The sequence below is a fragment of the Macaca fascicularis genome, chromosome 9, assembly GCF_037993035.2.
Source record: "Macaca fascicularis isolate 582-1 chromosome 9, T2T-MFA8v1.1".
NCBI lineage: Eukaryota > Metazoa > Chordata > Mammalia > Primates > Cercopithecidae > Macaca > Macaca fascicularis.
In genome coordinates this window covers 134,722,913-134,741,639 of record NC_088383.1, presented here as the reverse complement: position 1 = coordinate 134,741,639, position 18,727 = coordinate 134,722,913, and the positions used below count along the sequence as shown (strand labels likewise).

At 47.4% G+C, this 18,727-nt stretch overlaps 3 protein-coding genes across 10 annotated transcripts in view; 2 read left to right on the top strand and 1 right to left on the bottom strand.

Moving 5' to 3' along the window:
* The window catches only part of UROS (uroporphyrinogen III synthase), a 51,448-nt gene extending 50,803 nt beyond the window's left edge, over nucleotides 1-645 (top strand). For both annotated transcript variants that reach the window (XR_012418275.1, XR_012418269.1), the window contains exon 11: nucleotides 103-645. The gene's annotated coding sequence lies outside the window, so the exon portion shown is untranslated. The remainder of the gene's footprint in view (nucleotides 1-102) is intronic.
* Nucleotides 646-1,430: 785 nt separating this feature from the next.
* Nucleotides 1,431-10,852, top strand: MMP21 (matrix metallopeptidase 21). Its single transcript, XM_045361729.3, has 7 exons — nucleotides 1,431-1,725; nucleotides 3,028-3,562; nucleotides 4,597-4,736; nucleotides 4,994-5,135; nucleotides 6,746-7,003; nucleotides 9,615-9,787; nucleotides 10,348-10,852. The coding sequence occupies exons 1-7, from the start codon at nucleotides 1,564-1,566 to the stop codon at nucleotides 10,645-10,647; spliced, it is 1,710 nt and encodes a 569-aa protein (XP_045217664.2). The 5' UTR covers nucleotides 1,431-1,563; the 3' UTR covers nucleotides 10,648-10,852.
* Nucleotides 10,853-13,183: 2,331 nt separating this feature from the next.
* EDRF1 (erythroid differentiation regulatory factor 1) overlaps nucleotides 13,184-18,727 on the bottom strand; it is a 45,902-nt gene continuing 40,358 nt past the window's right edge. For all 7 annotated transcript variants that reach the window (XR_012418260.1, XR_012418262.1, XM_074003055.1 and 4 more), the window contains one exon: nucleotides 13,184-14,020. Coding sequence is in view for 5 of the 7 variants with exons in the window: in XM_074003055.1 (XP_073859156.1) it covers nucleotides 13,849-14,020 (172 nt within the window). In the remaining 2 variants the exon portion in view is untranslated. The remainder of the gene's footprint in view (nucleotides 14,021-18,727) is intronic.

Here is an 18,727-nt window from a genome sequence, read left to right as displayed (position 1 = left end):
GAGTTGAGGGAAGAAATCACAGAGAATACGAGGGTGGTCTTAGAGTTCAGGCCTGCAAGTGGCACACCTCACTCTATCCATTTTTCCCCCCTTTTGAAACAGGGTCTCATTCTGTCATCCAAGTTGTTGTGCAGTGGCATGATCTCGACTCATTTCAGCCTCAGCCTCCTGGGCTCAAGTGATCCTCCAGCCTCAGCTCCCCCATGTAGCTGGAACTGTCGGCACGCACGCCACCACACCTGGCTAATTTTTGTATTTTTAGTAGAGATGGGGTTTCACCATGTTGCCCAGGCTGGTCTTGAACTCTTGCTGGTCTTGAACTCCTGGATTCAAGCAATCCACCCCCTTGGCTTCCTAAAGTGTTGGGATTATAGGTGTGAGCCACCACGTCCGGCCCATGCCGAGCTAATTTTTAAACATTTTTTGGTAGAAATGAGGTCTCACTGTGTTGCCCTGGCTGGTCTCAAACCCCTGGTCTCAGTCCTTCTGCCTCAGCCTCCCATAACACTGGGATTATGAGTCTGAGCCACTGCACCTGGCCTCTCCATATTTCTATGATTCTCCATATTCCCATGGACAGCTGTGGCCCAGTCAGTCTGTGCTCTCTGGAGGACGTCTGCTCAAATAAAAGCCCAGTTCAGGGAAGGTTCTGTCTTCAGGATCCCAGAGAAACTTGAGGCTTCTCCATGAGGGGAAAGTGAGCGGGCCAAGGTGATTGTAGTTTATCCTCATATACGGATCTCTACCCACAGAATGGGGCACTGTGCAGTCATTAACTAGAACGATAAACACTTACATTCAGAAACAGAAAAGTGCTTGTAACATTGTGCTGACTTGAAAGGAATAGAGACTAGAGTTCATGTAAAATGAGAGACACACACAAATACTTTTCTAGGCACCTGCGCATATGTATCTGCAAGAATGTTCACTGAAATGTCACCACCATAATCACAGAATTTCTTCGTCATTCTCAGTACTTTTACAATTTATACTGTCTACTGAGAAGATCTCCTTTATATAAAGTGAAACAAAAAGAAGAAAAGCTACACAAAAAAAGTCTGAGTAACAAACTAAAACTCTCCAAACCCCAGTTCGCCAAGAAAAAAAAAGCGACCCAAACTGTAAGCAAACTAACGGTCAGCGTTTTTAAACTCAGGCTCAGATCTGAGAGGCACGTTGTTAGGGGTGCAGTCTCGTGCCTCTGTTAATTCCACAGCTCATTTAGCGGCAAACTTGCCCACAGTACATCTCCATAGAAATGGAATCCACAGGCACTGGCAACTGTAGGATGTCATTACCCGGGGAGGTGGCAAACTCCGGAGGCTGAGAGGAGTTCTCACGCCAACAAGAAAGGTGAGCCTGGGGTCTTCAAAGGCAGCACGCCCATGGCCTGCCACGTGGCCTCCTAGTGGGCACACTTCAGGGCTGGGTGAGAAATGCTTGGAAACCTGGGTGCTCCCTCCTGGGCAGCTTATAAAAGCCACCCTAGGTTCTGCTCCTTAAGGAGAGGTGACGGGGACGGGGACGAAGCAGGCAGGGAGGGCAAGGGTTCAGACCAGGCCAATGCTCGCCGCCTCCATCTTCCGTCCGACACTGCTGCTCTGCTGGCTGGCTGCTCCCTGGTCCACCCAGCCTGAGAGCCTCTTCCACAGCCGGGACCGCTCGGACCTGGAGCCATCCCCACTGCGCCAGGCCAAGCCCATTGCCGACCTCCACGCTGCTCAGGTAGGAGGAAGCTGGAAGAATAGCAACACCCCCAGGCACACGCACGTGCACACAGGCACATGCACATGCTCTCACAGGCACAGGCACGTGCACACGCACGCACAGGCACAGGCCAGGATGGCGACTGTGCCGAGGCAGAGAAGGGCCACGCAGGCTGGGCTGGGAGGGAGGAGTGGCTCCTGTGGCTCCTATTGAACAACCATGAATCCAATGTTAACCTGATTCCACAACCCCACAGGTCAGCCCTAGTGAGAGAGAAATGTCCATGCACAGACAACAGACTGAAATGCCAAGTGCCTTTCCAAAGGCAAGCATGTGATACTGTAGTGGCCAAGGCACTGTCGGAAGGTTTTCTGTGGCTGCTCACCATGCCAGTCTCTGGATGTAGAGAAGGGGACAGCCCTGCAAGGTTCCCCAACACCGCAATAGTGAGGATCCTAAGAGAGCTGTCTGGGGTGGCATCCGTGGACCTCACCTGAGTCTGTGGTGAAACACCCAGAGGTCTGATGCAGCCGATCCCCTCCTCCAGAGAGTCGTGGTTGGGGACAGGGAGTGGACCCATGAGGTCCCTTGACCTGCCCTGGCACGTGGTCCTGTGGTCACCATAGGCCAGGAGCTGATGCTCAGGGTCAAGTCCAATCCCCAGCTCCCATGGTGCCCCAGAGGCCAGGGCAGAGAACAGGAGAGCCGCCCTGTAGCCAGGCCCTCAGCACCACGGAGGCCGCCGACTGACCTCCCTCTGTGCGGCCATGAGGAAGCCCCCGGGTCCTCAAACCCAACCACTGCCAAGCCCCTCAGTTCGAATTCCCAGCTCTCAGGACATGCCTCACCCTGGCCTTCTCTGCGGTGTGGCCACGCCCGGCCTTCCTTGGCACCCCCACCTGCCCCCCACGACCCGCCCCGCATGGCCTCGGGGAGCCGTCTTCCTTCCCCACTGCGCCGACCTCTTACCTCCTCCCGGCACTCGCCCACCCCGCTGCCCAGGTCTCCTGCTCCTCGGGCCCTGGGGCGCCTCTGACTCAGCCTGGTGCCCATCCAGGGCCCGCACTCAGGACGGCGCCCAGGACTCGCTCCCTGTCTCCTGTCTCTGTCCCTCACTGCTGCTCTCTCTGTATCTCCCTCCCGGTCTATTTCTATTGCTATCTCCGTCTGTCTCTCCCTGGCTGTCTCTCTGCTTCTGTCTCTTTGTCTCTCTGTCTCTGTGTCTCTCCCCATGTCTCTGTCTCTCTAGACTCTGGGGCAGGGCAGCCCGGGAGGGCCCGGACCGAGGCGGCCCAGATGAGGGTGCCTTTCTCCCCCCAGCGGTTCCTGTCCAGATACGGCTGGTCGGGGCTGCGGGCGGCCTGGGGTCCCAGTTCCGAGGGGCCGCCGGAGACCCCCGAGGGCGCCGCCCTGGCCGCGGCGGTGCGCAGGTTCCAGCGGGCGAACGCGCTGCCGGCCAGTGGGGAGCTGGACGCGGCCACCCTGGCAGCCATGAACCGGCCGCGCTGCGGGGTCCCCGACACGCGCCTACCGCCCCCCGTCGCCGCGTCTTCGCCCCCCGGCCCGCCCCCCAGAGCCCGCTCCAGGCGCTCCCCGCGGGCGCCGCTGTCCGTGTCCCGGCGGGGTTGGCAGCCCCGGGGCTCCCCCGACGGCGGGGCCGCCCGGGCCTTCTCCAAGAGGACGCTGAGCTGGAGGCTGCTGGGCGAGGCCCTGAGCAGCCAGCTGTCCGCGGCCGAGCAGCGGCGCATCGTGGCGCTGGCCTTCAGGATGTGGAGCGAGGTGACGCCGCTGGATTTCCGCGAGGACCTGGCCGCCCCTGGGGCCGCGGTCGACATCAAGCTGGGCTTTGGGAGAGGTAAGAGCGCCCCGGGCTCCTGGCCTTCCTGCCCCAGCCCCTTGGGGATCCTGGCGCACCTACCCCCGCCTCGGCCACCTGCAGAATAGGGGGATAAGCCCTCCCGGCCTGTCCCAGGCGCACCTGTCAACAGGCAGAAGCCTCCGGTCAGCGTCCTCTTGTCAGAATCGTGGTCACCCCGCAGAGAACCCGGTGTGGCCTATGGGGACACTACGGCCGGCCCTGGGCGCAGGCTGCTGCCCGGGCTGCTCCTCAACGTCCCACTCGGCTCCCTGCCTGTGCCTCCAGCTTCCTAGGGAGCAGCAGCCGGGCCTCGGGACAGGGCGGGGTCAGGCACAGGTGCCACCACCTCCCCCGTACAAACGGACAAATGCGGGACAAAATACCTTGGACATCTAGCAACAGAAGTGTTAAGGGGCAGACCGAGCAGAAGAGGTGACCACTGCCACCTGGAATTGGGTGCTGGCGCCCCCAGGAATCAGGTCTTGGTCTAGACTCAAGGATGGCTGGGATCTGGGATGCCCAGAAAAAGGCACCCAGAATGGAGAGTGGATGGGGCGTGGAAGTGGTCAGAGACAAGCAGCAAGCAGACGAGCCGCTTTTCAGCCCCATCGGTGACCCAGGGGTGCACAGGGCTGTCTTCTGGTCTCACTGGGTTAATGTCCCAGGGTGAGAAGTACAGGGACACGGTGGGCTGAAAAAGACAAATTTTAAGGGACCCGGCTTCCAGTATTTCATGACCTCCGCAGAGGCGAGGATCCGGCCCTGATCTTGTCCGGGTGAGGCCTTTTTGCCATCTTCCCAGGCCCCCTCTGCTCTGCTCCCAGGCATTTGGTGCCTGCTGGTCTCTGTCTCTGACAGTAAACACGGTTTATAAACAAACCGTCTCCCACCCTCCTCACATTGAGGACTTAATCCAGGAGCTGTCGCTCTGTCTGCCTCTGCTGCCGGCTCCTGGAGGCTGGGGACCCCCTAGGTGAGGAGTCTGTATGTGGGGCACTCATCCTGCACCTGGACCTTCTCCCCCTCGCCAGGCCGGCATCTGGGCTGTCCACGGGCCTTCGATGGGAGCGGGCAGGAGTTTGCACACGCCTGGCGCCTAGGTGACATTCACTTCGACGACGACGAGCACTTCACGCCTCCCACCAGTGACATGGGCATCAGCCTTCTCAAGGTCAGTGGTCCTGAGCCGCTCGTGTTGATAAGACACCAGCAGTGCTCATGGGCCGACGTCCAAAAAGTCCAAGCTTTTCCCATGTAGCGTCTGCATCCTCTGAGGAGGTAAATCTGTGTCTGATGACGGCTCCCCAGTTCCACTGGTGCTCCCCTCTTCACAAGCACCGCTCCTCTCGAAACACAGGCCTGCGTCTGTTACGCAGGGATCCATCGCCCAGGCTTCACCTAGCGCCCATGGTGTGTGTCCCCTTCTAGGTGGCCGTCCATGAAATTGGCCATGTCCTGGGCTTGCCTCACACCTACAGGACGGGATCCATAATGCAACCAAATTACATTCCCCAGGAACCTGCCTTCGAGTTGGACTGGTCGGACAGGAAAGCAATTCAAAAGCTGTATGGTAAGACTGCTGGGGAGGGCATCCCTGAGCTCGCGGAGGACCCCGCTCACTCCTCACCGGGAACCTGGGTCCAAGAGCACAACGTTGTACAACTCATGTCACCCAAGGGTAGCCGTCCTCTAGCTCCCTGATGCCATTCTCTCAGTTAAAAGTGGTTCTGCCCAGTTGACAGCCAGTCCCTCCTGTGTCCTGTCTTCCACATGCCACATGCACTTCCAGGGAGGACAGTGAACGCAGTGTTTTTCTCAACACAAGCAGGCCTCCCCACCCATGCTATGGCATCCCACCAGAGACGCACACACTGGAAGCCCTGGGAGTTTACTGCAATCCCAAAGAAACTGAGTTTAGCCTGGCCAGGATAAGCTCTAATCTCTATTTAAAATCGTTTAGGCCAAACGTTCTAGTGGTTGATTAAAGTGGTTAGTGGCCCAAGGGAATAAAGCTGTCCTCCTCTTTTCCATTCAGAGGTCCCTAGGCTGGGCACAGTGGTTCACGCCTGTAATCCCAGCACTTTGGGAGGCCAAGGTGGGCGGATCCTTGATGTCAAAAGTTCGAGACCAGCCTGGCCAACATGCTGAAACCCTGTCTCTACCATAAATACAAAACTTAGCCGGACGCGGTGGCACACGCCTGTTATCCCAGCTACTTAGGAGGCTGAAGCAGGAGAATTGCTTTAACTCATGAGGTAGAGGTTGCAGTGAGCCAAGATTGCACCACTGCACTCCAGCCTAGGTGACAGAGGGAGACTCTGTCTTGAAAAAAAAAAGTCCCTAACAGAGACCAGCCCATTTCTGTTCTCACATCCCCCCGTTCTCAGCACTGTGTGTCTTTGGAGACAATAACAGGCAGGACACACGGACTTGCCCCAGTGGAAACCTTACTCTTACATGAGCCCAGAATCAAACTTCTTCCCGCTAATGAAGTCAAATTGCCGTTAAGGCGTCAAGGGAGGCATTCACTAGCTATATTTAGGGTGGTCAACCATACATAACTTTGCATCCAAATTGAGATGCTTCTCAGAGGGGCCTGGGACACTGTGAAGAATGAAGTCACAATGTGCCTGTGAACCAGGACTGTAGCAGGCAGCTTGGCACCTCCAGCTCCCTCTGCTCACCACCTCAACCTTTTTTTTTTTTTTTTTTCCCCAAGATAGGGTCTCACTGTATTGCCCAGGCTGGAGTATAGTGGACTGATCTCAGCTCATTGCAGCCTCAACTTCTCAGGCTCAAGCAATCCTCCCACCTCAGCCTCCCAAGTAGCCTGTGCCAAGGGACCACAGGCACGTGCCACCATACCCAGCTAATTTTTTTGTGTGTGTATATATATATATGTGTGTGTGTGTGTGTATATATATATATATTTTTTTTTTTTTGGTAGACACTGGGTTTCACCATGTTGCCCAGGCTGATCTTGAACTAACCAATCTTGCCTCGGTCTCCCAAGGTGCTGGGATTACAGGCATGTGCCACTGCACCTGGCCTCACTTCAGTCTTACATGGTGTCTTACTTTAAGGTGTTTTTATAGAAAGCCCCAGCTTTGCAACTGTCTTCATTCAAGTCACACATGAAAATATGTTTCTGTACCATGTGACAAGTGACTTTTTTTTAAGGCTCCTGTGAGGGATCATTCGATACTGCATTTGACTGGATTCGCAAAGAGAGAAACCAATATGGAGAGGTGATGGTGAGATTTAGCACATATTTCTTCCGCAACAGCTGGTACTGGCTTTATGAAAATCGAAATAATAGGACACGCTATGGGGACCCTATCGAAATCCTCACTGGCTGGCATGGAATCCCAACATACAACATAGATGCCTTTGTTCACATCTGGACATGGAAAAGAGATGAACGTTATTTTTTTCGAGGTACAGATTCTTCATGGATGGTTCAATTTCCCTTGTTAAATGAATGCACTCAGACGGAATGTCTTGAGCCGCTACCAAGGAATCTGTTGTAATGCTCTCGTCATTACTTGCTTAATTTTTATCTGCTCCATCAGACTGGAAGCTCTGAGGGCACAAGGATTAGGTTCTATTCTGGTTTTTTGTTTGTTTGTTTCTGAGACAGAGTTTCACTGTTACCCAGGCTGGAGTGCACAATCATGGCTCACTACAGCCTCGACCTCCTGGGCTCAAGTGCTGTTCCCACCTCAGCCTCCTGAGTAGCTGGGACCACAGGCACACACTACTACACTTGGCTTAATTAAAATATATATATATATTTTTGTAGAGATGGGAGTCTCACTGTGTTGCCCAGGCTAGTCTTGAACTCCTGGCTTCAAGCCATCTTTCCACCTTGGCCTCTCAAAGTGTTGGGATTACAGGGGTGAACCAGTGCACCCAGCCCCTGATCTTCTTAAGACGGCACTAAGTCACCGAATGAGTGAATGAACTCTACTAGGTACTAAGGTGGCTGCCAAAAAACTGTAAGAAAGGGCCCTGCCCTGCAGTTTTAATCTGGTTCTGGTGGGAAAAAAAAATACCTTGGACATCTAGCAACAGAAGTGTTTTTAAGGGGCAGACCGAGCAGAAGAGGTGACCACTGCCACCTGGAATTGGGTGCTGGCGCCCCAAGAATCAGGTCTTGGCCTAGACTCAAGGATGGGTGGGATCTGGGATGCCCAGAAAAAGGCACCCAGAATGAAGAGTGGATGAGGGTGTGGAAATGGTCAGAGACAAGCAGCAGAAGCAAAGCCGTGGGGCTGGGAGTGAAAAAGCCGCAGAGCTGTGAGAGTGGGGTCCATCAAAGCTGGCGACAGACTTACCCGGGATGAGGTCAGGCTAGAAAGGCAGGTTGGTCCAACCACAGAGGGCCTCAAATGCCAGGGCCAGGGCTGGACTTTGCTGAGCAGGCCATGAGCCATCAATGGCGATTGCTCAACAGGGAAGGTCAGTGTTTTGCTGGAAGACAGAAACTGATGTGGTGGAGCCTGGGGGGGTCTGGGACTCTTACTACCGCTGCTCCTTACTCACACCCGGTCTCATCCAGTACCCTGGGCCCGGTGCACGAAGCATGCTGCCTTTGCAAAACCAGACAGCACAGAGTCCGATCATAAACATGATTTTGTGGTCACTGCTTTTTCCTTCCCCTGTCCTACCCAGAGACAAGTTGTATAGCCCCTCTGCCTGAATCCTGGTAAATAACCATAGGGCTTTCAATTGCTCAAAAAGACTTAACAAGGCAAGAGCCAAACGGAATGAACTTTATATGCAAATTTTACCATAAGGATCCTGTATATAAATTTGGTCTCAGTTTTCCTTCATATCACACAAAGGAAGAATTAGTTCAGTACATAAAGAAATTGCCTTACAGCTGACTTTTTTTAGTTCAGGTCTTTCAGAGTTGGAAGCACATCTTTCAGGGTTTTAAGAAGTTCCCAACTAGAATTTATGTTGGCAACACTCAAAGAATCTTAATTACAGATTTAGGTCATCATAGGATAACTACTACAATACAGCTGTATTTTATTCTTGGAGCTTTAAAGACATCTTAATTTGCTATGAATAATTTGGATTAAAAGAAATTCCTATTAGAGTGAACTGCATCTCTAACTGGACATACGTCGCATTGTTCTCAATAGTGAACTTTTCCAAGTGTATTAAATATTTGGTTGCTAAGGAACGTACCGCTTGGGGAGTTCTGTGAGCTGTGAACACCAAATTATCTGAGTGGATTTAGTCTATTCCGTTGGCAAGATACCAAATATTCAGGATTAGGAACTAACAAGAAGAGGCTAAAATAAACTCCTACTGATTTAGAGCACGAAATGAGCGTTCGAACTCTGAAACAAAATGGAGCGAAGTTCCATTTCGTAGGACAGTGGGCAGCCTCTCCGGAGTGGAATTTGAGAGTCCTGACTTGCATTCCTGGCTCAGCCTAGGCGGTCTGAATGTGGACAAGTCACTTCAGCTCTCTACTCCAGTGTCCTTATTTGTAAGGTGGGCGTGGTGGGGGGACTAGAGGACTCTCAAACACTCAAGGTATAATCCAATCATAAGGATCATGATTTCTTCAGTAACAAGAGGGCTTATATTGATTAGGATAGGAAAGTGATTCCAAGCCTTGGGCCACTAACATTAAAAGGAACATCTTTAGACTGTAAAGGAAGAAGAAAAAAACATTAAGATACTAAGGTAAAAAAGACAGGATTTTTGCTGTTTTGTTTTTGCTTTTGATGAGGGCTGGGAGGATGACGTTCATGGGGCGGGGTTTCCTTTTGCTGTGAAAGGCAACCAACATTCCAACTGCAGCAGTGATGGTCAAGAAAAATGCACTTCCTGGGTTAAATGTAGGACTAATTCAAGACCTCGGAAATCGCGGAGTGGAGGCTTCACTCAGACGCCGAAAGCCCTGCTTTCTCCTAGAATCATGGCAACACATTGTACAGGATTGGCTGAGACCTAGATTAAAACTGTCCGCTTTGTCACATGATTTAATAGTAATAAACCATATGCACGTATTTTGTTTGGCTCTCAGGAAATCAATACTGGAGATATGACAGTGACAAGGATCAGGCCCTTACAGAAGATGAACAAGGAAAAAGCTATCCCAAATTGATTTCAGAAGGATTTCCTGGCATCCCAAGTCCCCTAGACACAGCCTTTTACGACCGAAGACAGAAGTTAATTTACTTCTTCAAGGAGTCCCTTGTGAGTAGAAGGCTCTTCAGCCGAGCAATGCTTCTGTCATCCCTAATAGAGACTGGTCAGATGGTCAAGTTTGTATTTAAAAGCTGTACTTGGCCTGCCACAGTGGCACATGCCTGTAATCCCAGCACTTTGGGAGGCCAAGGTGGGCAGATCGCTCAAGTCCAGGAGTTTGAGACCAGTCTGGACAACATGGTGAAACCCATGTTTCGGTCTCAACAAAAAATACAGAAATTATCCAGGTGTGGTGGCACATGCCTGTGCTCCCAGCTGCCTAGGAGGCTGAGACGAGAGGATCACTTGAGCCTGGGAGGTCGAGGCTGCAGTGAGCTGTGATTGCACCACTGCACTGCAGTCCATCTGGGCAAGAGTGAGACTGGGTACAGAAAAAACCCAAAAAACTTGTACTCACTTCAGATCTAAATAGCGATGGCAGAGCATGATGGAAAATTAAGAAGTTCAAGTCTAAAGAATTTGGTACAAAGTCTTGTCTCGTTGTTATAAATTAACCTAAAAATATTAATGATTTTCAGAAGAGCCAGTCTATCTTATTTGCTTTGCAGGTATTTGCATTTGATGTCAACAGAAATCGAGTACTTAATTCTTATCCAAAGAAGATTACTGAAGTTTTTCCAGCAATAATACCACAAAACCATCCTTTCAGAAATATAGATTCCGCTTATTACTCCTACGCATACAACTCCATTTTCTTTTTCAAAGGCAATGCATACTGGAAGGTAGTTAATGACAAGGACAAACAACAGAATTCCTGGCTTCCTGCTAATGGCTTATTTCCTAAGAAGTTGATTTCAGAGAAGTGGTTTGATGTTTGTGATGTCCATATCTCCACACTGAACATGTAATAAGAAAAAGTGGGAAATGGAGTCATAGGACTTCGCTAAGAGAAAAATTCTGATATTGTTTACAAAGAAAACCAGATTTTCAGTAGCTAAAGCAAATATGGCACTGTAAGTTAAAACCCAATGGGAAAAGCCTTAGTTGAACTTTTAAAATACTTCATTTAAAAATCAGTTGCTCAGGGAAAACATAATTCATAACCTAGAAAGGCTAAAAAAAACAAAGAAACCCAAAAACTAAGCATCCAATGATCTTTGCCTGCTTCCTACTCTGTGGGGCTCCGCCCATCCCAACTGTTTGCCCACCTGATTAATGGGAGTTGGAAGGGTGGCCAGAGCCCTGGGTCAAGCTATGAAGGAAGGAGATGGCACGGAGATGATTTTACTGAGGGATGTAATGGGAAAGTCATGGGATTCAAATGGATTGCCCTCCATAGTCCCTGTCAGAATGACATTTCTCTAAAGACAGTGTACAAAAGGTTTTCACGTTTATTTCTCTCTTGATCTTCACAGCTCTGTCAGCGTGGCAGGATGGATGCTACTGTACACATTTCCAGTCACATTAGCCAAAGTTCATCTGTTGTATCCTGCCAAAAGTCAAACCCAATGGCAGCTCTGGGCCCTCATCTCCAACTCCCAGCCCAGGGCCCTCTGCACTTCCTCTGTGTCACTGTGGTGGTCTCGGGCTCTGAAATGAGTTGCACCCTCTTGTTTGAACACACAGGCCTGCAACCCAAATGGTCCTGAACAGAACAGCTTTGCTGGTTCACTATAATTCATTTAGTGTTCTCTCCTACCACTTTACATGACAGTTCACTTAGGTTCTAAAGACCAGACTACCAAAAGGAGACTCTTGAAGCTAGCTGGATCATTTTATTTTTCCAGTATCAGTTATATCTAGGACAGGCAGAGTATATCCCTTCAACTTTTACATACTATAGCTATTAACTCTTAACCCAAACGAAAACCCAATGTCATTTGTAATGATGTGAACAAAATCTGAAATTAACTGAAATGGGTTCAGTAGCCTCCATGATCAAGCCACAGATACCAAATTCTTCTTCCAAAGGAAGAGTGGAAACACGGGTACTTTAGGAAATTTTAAGTTAAAAACAGCAAATTACAAATATATTTTATAAGGATCTTTATTCCCCCCGTAGGAACTTTCATGTTATTGCTCTGACAAAGGAAGATAACTAGAATTTATTCTTGCTTAAGAACAAATTCTCCTGTTGACTGAAAGCTTGTTTCAGCCAAGGAGGGGGCGGGAGAAAAGATCAGCACCTCAGGCCCCTGACCCCAGCTCAGTCCTGCCTGAGCGGGAACATGCTTTTGAATTCACTAACCCAAAAGATGGTATATCATCTTTGATCATACTCCACAGAAGTGTCTACGTTTATCTTGCAGGGCGAAGACAGCTTTATTACGTGTGTACACTTGCTACAAGGGGAAACAGAATGACACTGGTCTTGAAATGAAACATTGCTGAATTTGTACAACTGCTTTACAATTTAGAATTCGGGCAAAACTTTAAATGTTTCAGTGATTAATTTGTGCAAACTGATACATATCTGTTCCAAGAAAAATGCAAACTAGGTAAACAACAACTAAGTGGACAAATGGCAGGAGAGAATTCTGCTAAGCTATGATGGATGTTAATTCACTGTCAATGGGCTGGGTGTGATGGCTCACACCTGTAACCCCAGCATGGTGGGGAGGTGGATGGATCCGAGGCAGGTGGATCCCTTGAGCTCAGGAGTTCGAGACCAGCTTGGGCAATCATGGCAAAACGCTGTCTCTACTAAAACTACAAAAAATTAGCCAGGCATGGTGGTGCACACCTGTAGTCACAGCTACTTGGGAGGCTGAGGTGGGAGGATCCCTTAAGCCTGGGAGGCAGAGGTTGCAGTGAGCCGAGATTGTGCCACTGCACTCCAGCCTGGGTCACACTGAGACCCTGTCTCAAAACAAACAAATCTCAGCCAATGAAAACACCTGCAAATCTCTGTAAAAGAGAAAGCAGTCTCTTTTACATCACAGCTCTGTAAAAAGTTGGCTTAAAACCAGTTCTTCCAAACCATTTTCTAGTAGAGCTGGAACTCCTTCAGAGGGCTGGCTGGTGTGGGAGGGGCCTCTGGCCACCGTGGAGGGCCTGCAGGGAGCTGGCCGAATCTCCAGCGCGCCTGCCCCAGGCCTAGGCAGCAGACCTACCCACAATGGTGTCAGGCACAGGAGCCCAGACATTCACCTCACCTTGAAAGAGCCTGTTTCATCTGTTACACTGCCTTGAAATTGCAAGTATGAATGATGAACAAAAACAGCCTTGTGCACTATAGCCATTACAAATAACAGGGGATGTTTGTGTGTAACTGGACAAGAGCCATGTAGCGGCAGCAATAAGTAAAATATTCTAGGGAGAATTTAGTGGACAGCAGAATTTTACTTTTAATGTTTTGAGCTTTGCTTTTTAAAGTTTATTAATTTTAGACTGAGTTCAACTCAAAACTCAATGTGAAGAATGAAAATTGGAAAAATACAAAGACATTTTAAATAAATAGTTTATTTATTCAAAATAGTTTTCTTACCTTATTCACAGTTTCAAGTTTAAAATGAAAACAAGGGGTAGTACCTGCTCTTGATCGACTGTCATATAAAGTCAAAAGTGAATCCTTTCAGAACATGCATTAAATACAGCAATTGCACAACAGCTAGTCTTTGAAAAATCCTGCACTGAAGCTTATGAAGAACACACCTTTTTCCTGGGCAATTTAAAAGGAAACACTGTAGATGCACAGGAAGTCTCCTTAACCCACTTGAACCTGTAATGTCATTTGGATAAAAGTTCTCTTGACCAAAGTAACATTTTATCCAAAATAACCATATCTTAGACCATGTAGCTTGACATACTTCAAAAATAGGAAAGTGTAGCTGCATCACAGCAAGTCTGTGAATACTGAGGTACTATGTGCTTCTTAAAGAAACAAATAGTGGAAGCTTTAAGTTTGATTCTGATGTTAGCACTTCAAGTGAAGAAGCCACAGAACTCAACCGTAATTTGTCTGTCACTTAAAATAACTCTGTGTTTCCACTGATATACCTGTTTTAAATGGATATTTCCCTATTATTTAATGAAACAAAGCACCGAATGAACAAACCGGCTCCGTGTTGAAGGCACTGACAGCGTGTCTGGGACACGGCTCTGTGCAGTCACTGAACGGTGCTGCTGCTCGCTGCACTGCCGGCGGCAAGCTGGCCCAGCAGGTGGACGACAACGTTGATTCTTTCCAGAAGAGTCGCAGTTTTATTTGCAGTTGCTCTCAAAAGCTGGGAGTAAATGTGCTTGTTGGTTTTGAGAACTGCATCATCTTCGATGTTATTGCTAGGGTTAAAAAAGACAAAGAGACAGGTAAGGGACCAGCAATGCCTACTGACAATTCAGAGGTCCAGAAAACCAGACAGTGACAGCCCACCAGTCACTCTTCGCAGAGCAGCAGGTGCTCCTCTCCTGCCGGGTGCAGACCTGCCTTCTTCTACCTATTGCTCACAGGCCTGTTTCTACACATTTATTTCAATACATCAATGAAATCCAGTACTCATTCCTCTTATAGACATTTGAATGCCTATTATGTACTAGGAATTACTCTTGACAGAGAACAAAACAGGCAAAAAGAAGCCCCAGACTGACGGAATTTGCATTCTATTGAGGTAGGAGTTTGGGGGAGGGGAGCGGAGGCACTGGGGGAAACACCAGTAAACAAGAGAGTGACAGACGGGAGAGCCATGAAGAAAACGCAGTGGAGCTGGGCGAGGACACAGAAGGAGCTATGCGGTATTTCCTCTGTTCCTCAAGCTCCGCCTAAAGCGCCTTCCTGTGTCCCAAACACACATCTAAAGCCACTGTTGGACTGCCATCTCTAGAGCTAGAACTACCTGGGGTTTAAACATGGATTCCTGAACTACAAGAACTGCTGCATCTCAGTTTACTCTAAAAATGTCAGTGCAATTCTGTGTGAAGACTGCCCCTCAGCTGAGGAGTACCAGACAGTACTCTACCTTAAAACTATTTCAGTTTACAGTTTGTCCTGAAAACATTTACCCCTTATGATGGATCGGTGAATTCTATTTTTGTTACTACTGGAAAAGACTAGTAATTCCGTGGCAGTTCATATCTAGCATTTTTTTTTTTTTTTTTTTAATGAGTCCAGGTGCAGACCCCTGGCTCACATAACCAGGTAACAGATAACAATTCCACAACTCTTTACAGTGTCCATGACCACATCTGAGCCTTACAATAATCCCATCCCCTCAGATAGGCAAGGACTAGCATTTTTAATTTACAGATGTAAAACCTAAGCCCCAGAAGGGTTAATAGTTTGGATTAAGGTCAAAATGTCATGTTTTCCAATTTCAAATGCTATACTCTTTCACCTCTTTGGGGCACAAATTTTCTCCCTTCACCCAAGGGCTTGCCTCAGGCCTGCCAGCCAGCAGCCAGCAGTGCAGAGCTCCCTTCCCCAGGAATTCCCCTTTCTTTTATTCCTGGCTCCATTCCTCCTCCACAGGATCCCCATTGCTGCCTTTAGACATTTCTCCCCTCCAATTCCCACTTATTTTATCAGACAGATCTCCTCCTGCCTTCTCCCAACAACCACAGTACAGCAGAAGTGACTGTTGTAAATGCATCCCTGTCTGTAATCTGGGCCTAAGGTTGGCTGTATTTTAGTTATGCGGGGAGTTAACAGTCACGAAACCTTTGATAACCTTATAGAAAATTTAAATGACTCTGACAGTAATCAAGGCATTAGCACTTAACAATTAGAAATGGCATTTGAAAGATGAATTATTCTTTGTGGACAATGACATCACACTGTCATTTTATTAATAGTTGGGTGCCTAAAGATAACTGATGGCTGCAGGGATCATAACCTTAAAATCTTTGGATCTGTCCTAACCATAACTCTGAATTTTAAGTCTTCATCTTCCAATTTCTACAAATCATGCCTGCCTAATGCATTCTTATCAGCAGTTTCACTGACCTATGACCCCTATTCAGAGGGCTCCATCATCTCACAGGTTTTTTCTAAAGGGAACTAACTTACATTCTTTCATCTCCCTTTTTACTAATCTTAACCAAATATTAAATGTACACATCTAATGGGAACAACCCACGAATCTAAAGGATCTGTTCTTAGCACTGCAGCAGAGAGCTCCCTGAATCTTCAGAGATTACTTCTACTTTTTATGGCATTTCACTATATTAAACCCCAAAGCCACCAAAGTGTCAAGAGGCCTGGATCTGTGAAAGCAATGAATATTAAAATACAGTAGAAGAGTAAATTCTAAATTCCAAAAGAAAAAAGAAAAAACCTTTGGCTTAACAAACTGCTACTGCTAGAATTTCTAGCAGATCAATGCCAATGCAGTTGTCATATGATGATGAAATGCCTGCATAACCTGAAAATGAAAAAAAAATTTTTTTTAAACAAGTAAAATGCATCTTTCACTCTAATTCTATAGGAATCTAATAAGCTTAAGATTTTAGTTATTAAGCCTTGTTTATGTTTTTGCCAGCGGGCATGAAGTGGAAAAAGCAGTAGTCAAAAAATGAAACAAAAATTTATTTAACATGGCCTCTTATTATCTGTGGAGGATTGGTTCCAGGATCCTCCAGGAAACTCAAATCTGAGGAGGCTGGAGTACCTGATATAAGATGGTGTAGTATTTCCATTTTGGCTGTGTACATCTTCCTATATACTTTAAATCATCTCTAGATTAGTTATAATACCTAATACAATGTAAATGCCATATAAATAGTTGTTATATTGCTTTTAAATTTGTATTTTTTTTTATTTATTTAATATTTTCAATCTGTGGTTGGCTGAATCTGTGGATGCAGAATCCCTGGATACAGAGGGCTGACTGCATTTTCTCTTTTAGGTCTCATTCTGATTTCCCTCTATACTGCAAAAGAGAATGTTCATGTATCACTGTGAAACAACTAAGCCTGTGGCAGAGGCTATTTTCCTCTTAACAATAAAATTATAGATGTTTTCATTTGCATATCAGTGAAAAATAAAATAGTCATTGACTTAGTAATTAATATTTTTGTTTTGAAACTGTCAAGGTGCTTATTTTATTAACACAGTATCACATTTAACCGTTTAATAAACCTTAAAATCAATATAAATTAGCTAAATAAGACTGAATACATCATGCATGAAAACTTCACACTAAAATAGTTTTCAGCAGCATATTAATAACCTAAATAAACAGAAACTTAGAAAACCTTCCATTAAAACAAAAATTACTTAGGTCACACATATGACTGTTACAGTTATAAAAGATAAAACTGAAACTATTACCTATTAAATTACTCAAATGATTGACTTGTGAAAAATCAATGAATCACTTCTTCTCACGTATCATATATTTATATTGCCCTTGTGGAAACCAATACAAATTTTAAAAATTTACACACTGCTGTTAGAAAAAGGCAGGAATTCTTTTCAAGCCTTGTTACTATATGCACTATCGGCTCTGCCTTACAGCTCTTCAGAAAGATGGATGTCTCCGCTAAATTACAGTGAGTGTATCAACACCCGCTGGCTGCTGTGTACCACAACCAGGATATGGTACAGACCCTGAGGACTAACCACCAAGTAAAAGCTCTCCTTAGACTATAGAGAATTATTCAAAAGCTTTTTTTTTTTTTTTTTTTTTTTAAAGAGATGGGTTTTGCTCTGTCTCCCAGGCTGGAGTGCAGTGGTGCTGTCATAACTTGCTGTGGCCTTGAACTCCTGGGTTCATGTAATTCTCCTGCCTCAGTCTCCCAAATAGCTGGGATCACAGGTGTCAGCCATGGCACTTAGTCCAAAGGCAATTACTGAAAGAAGTTTCTATTCATGGTGCAGAGCTGAAAAAATCTCTGGCTCAAGCAGGGCAAACTACAAGGTCATGGCTCTTCTTAAATCCATGAGAGAGGTGGGCCAGCCAGCCAGCCTGCAATCTAAGGAGAGACAGGCTGATGCAGGGAGAGAAAGGACAGTCCTTCCTTACCCGGGACAGAGGCAGCCAGATGCCAGTAAGCATTTAGCTAAAATAGTGAATGAGTTGGTGGGGGCCCAGTGAGGCTGGTGAGAAAGTGTAGGGCCTCTGTGGAGTCAGGGGCTTCACATCTTCTTACTGGCTTTTCTCCAAGGACCTCCTAAAGTTCTCACATAAAAGACCAGTGAGAATCCTGAAAGAATAACCCTCCTGGTGTAGACCGATGGCAGGGTAACAGCAGCTGCTGTAGGAGGGATCGGCAACCCCACCTGGACCCCTTCTCCTCTACGAAACAAAAGCCTCAGTGCAGGTGGGGGAAGACAATGACCACTGTCAACCTTAGGGCATGGGTTAAAGTCAATGAATAGAGGGGAAGGGAACAGAAAAAACACTCTGGGGCGTTAGGCGGGGGTGCAGGAGCAGTGGGAAGGCCACACTCCTGAGACTCAGGGACACGAATGTCTGCCTAGGCTGAGGCTTAAACAACTATGGAGTCCTTGCTAACTCCCTGCTCCCTCCCAAACAGGCGAAAAGGCACCAAAGGACCAGTGACAGTGGAATATGGCTGGAAGAGCTGTGAGAGTGTAAAGACAGATCCTCTCTAAGGTGCAAAACAAAAGAAAGACCTAGAGCTGAAGGTAGAGAAGACATTAAGAATCACCTTCTGCAGACCTGCTCCACCCTACACATGAGGACTGCTAGGAAAACTTGAAGCCCATGGCACATGGAAGGTAACCATCACAATAAAAAAATCTCAACCACAGCTCAACTCCAGGCTAGAAAAATGAATTCCACTTCCCACACTAAAGCCCTAGCAGGGGTAAGTACAAAAAATTCCAGGCAAAAAAAATTATTTCCCTTGGTCTCTACTATCATACATAAGGTATTCAGTTTTCAACAAACAAGAGATACATGGAAGGCAAGGAAAAAACAACATAGTCCCAAGAGACAAATAATCAACAGAACCAGCTAGTTATGACACAGATGTTCAAACTATTTCATAGGTAATTTAAAAGGACTATAATTAGTATGTTCAAGACAC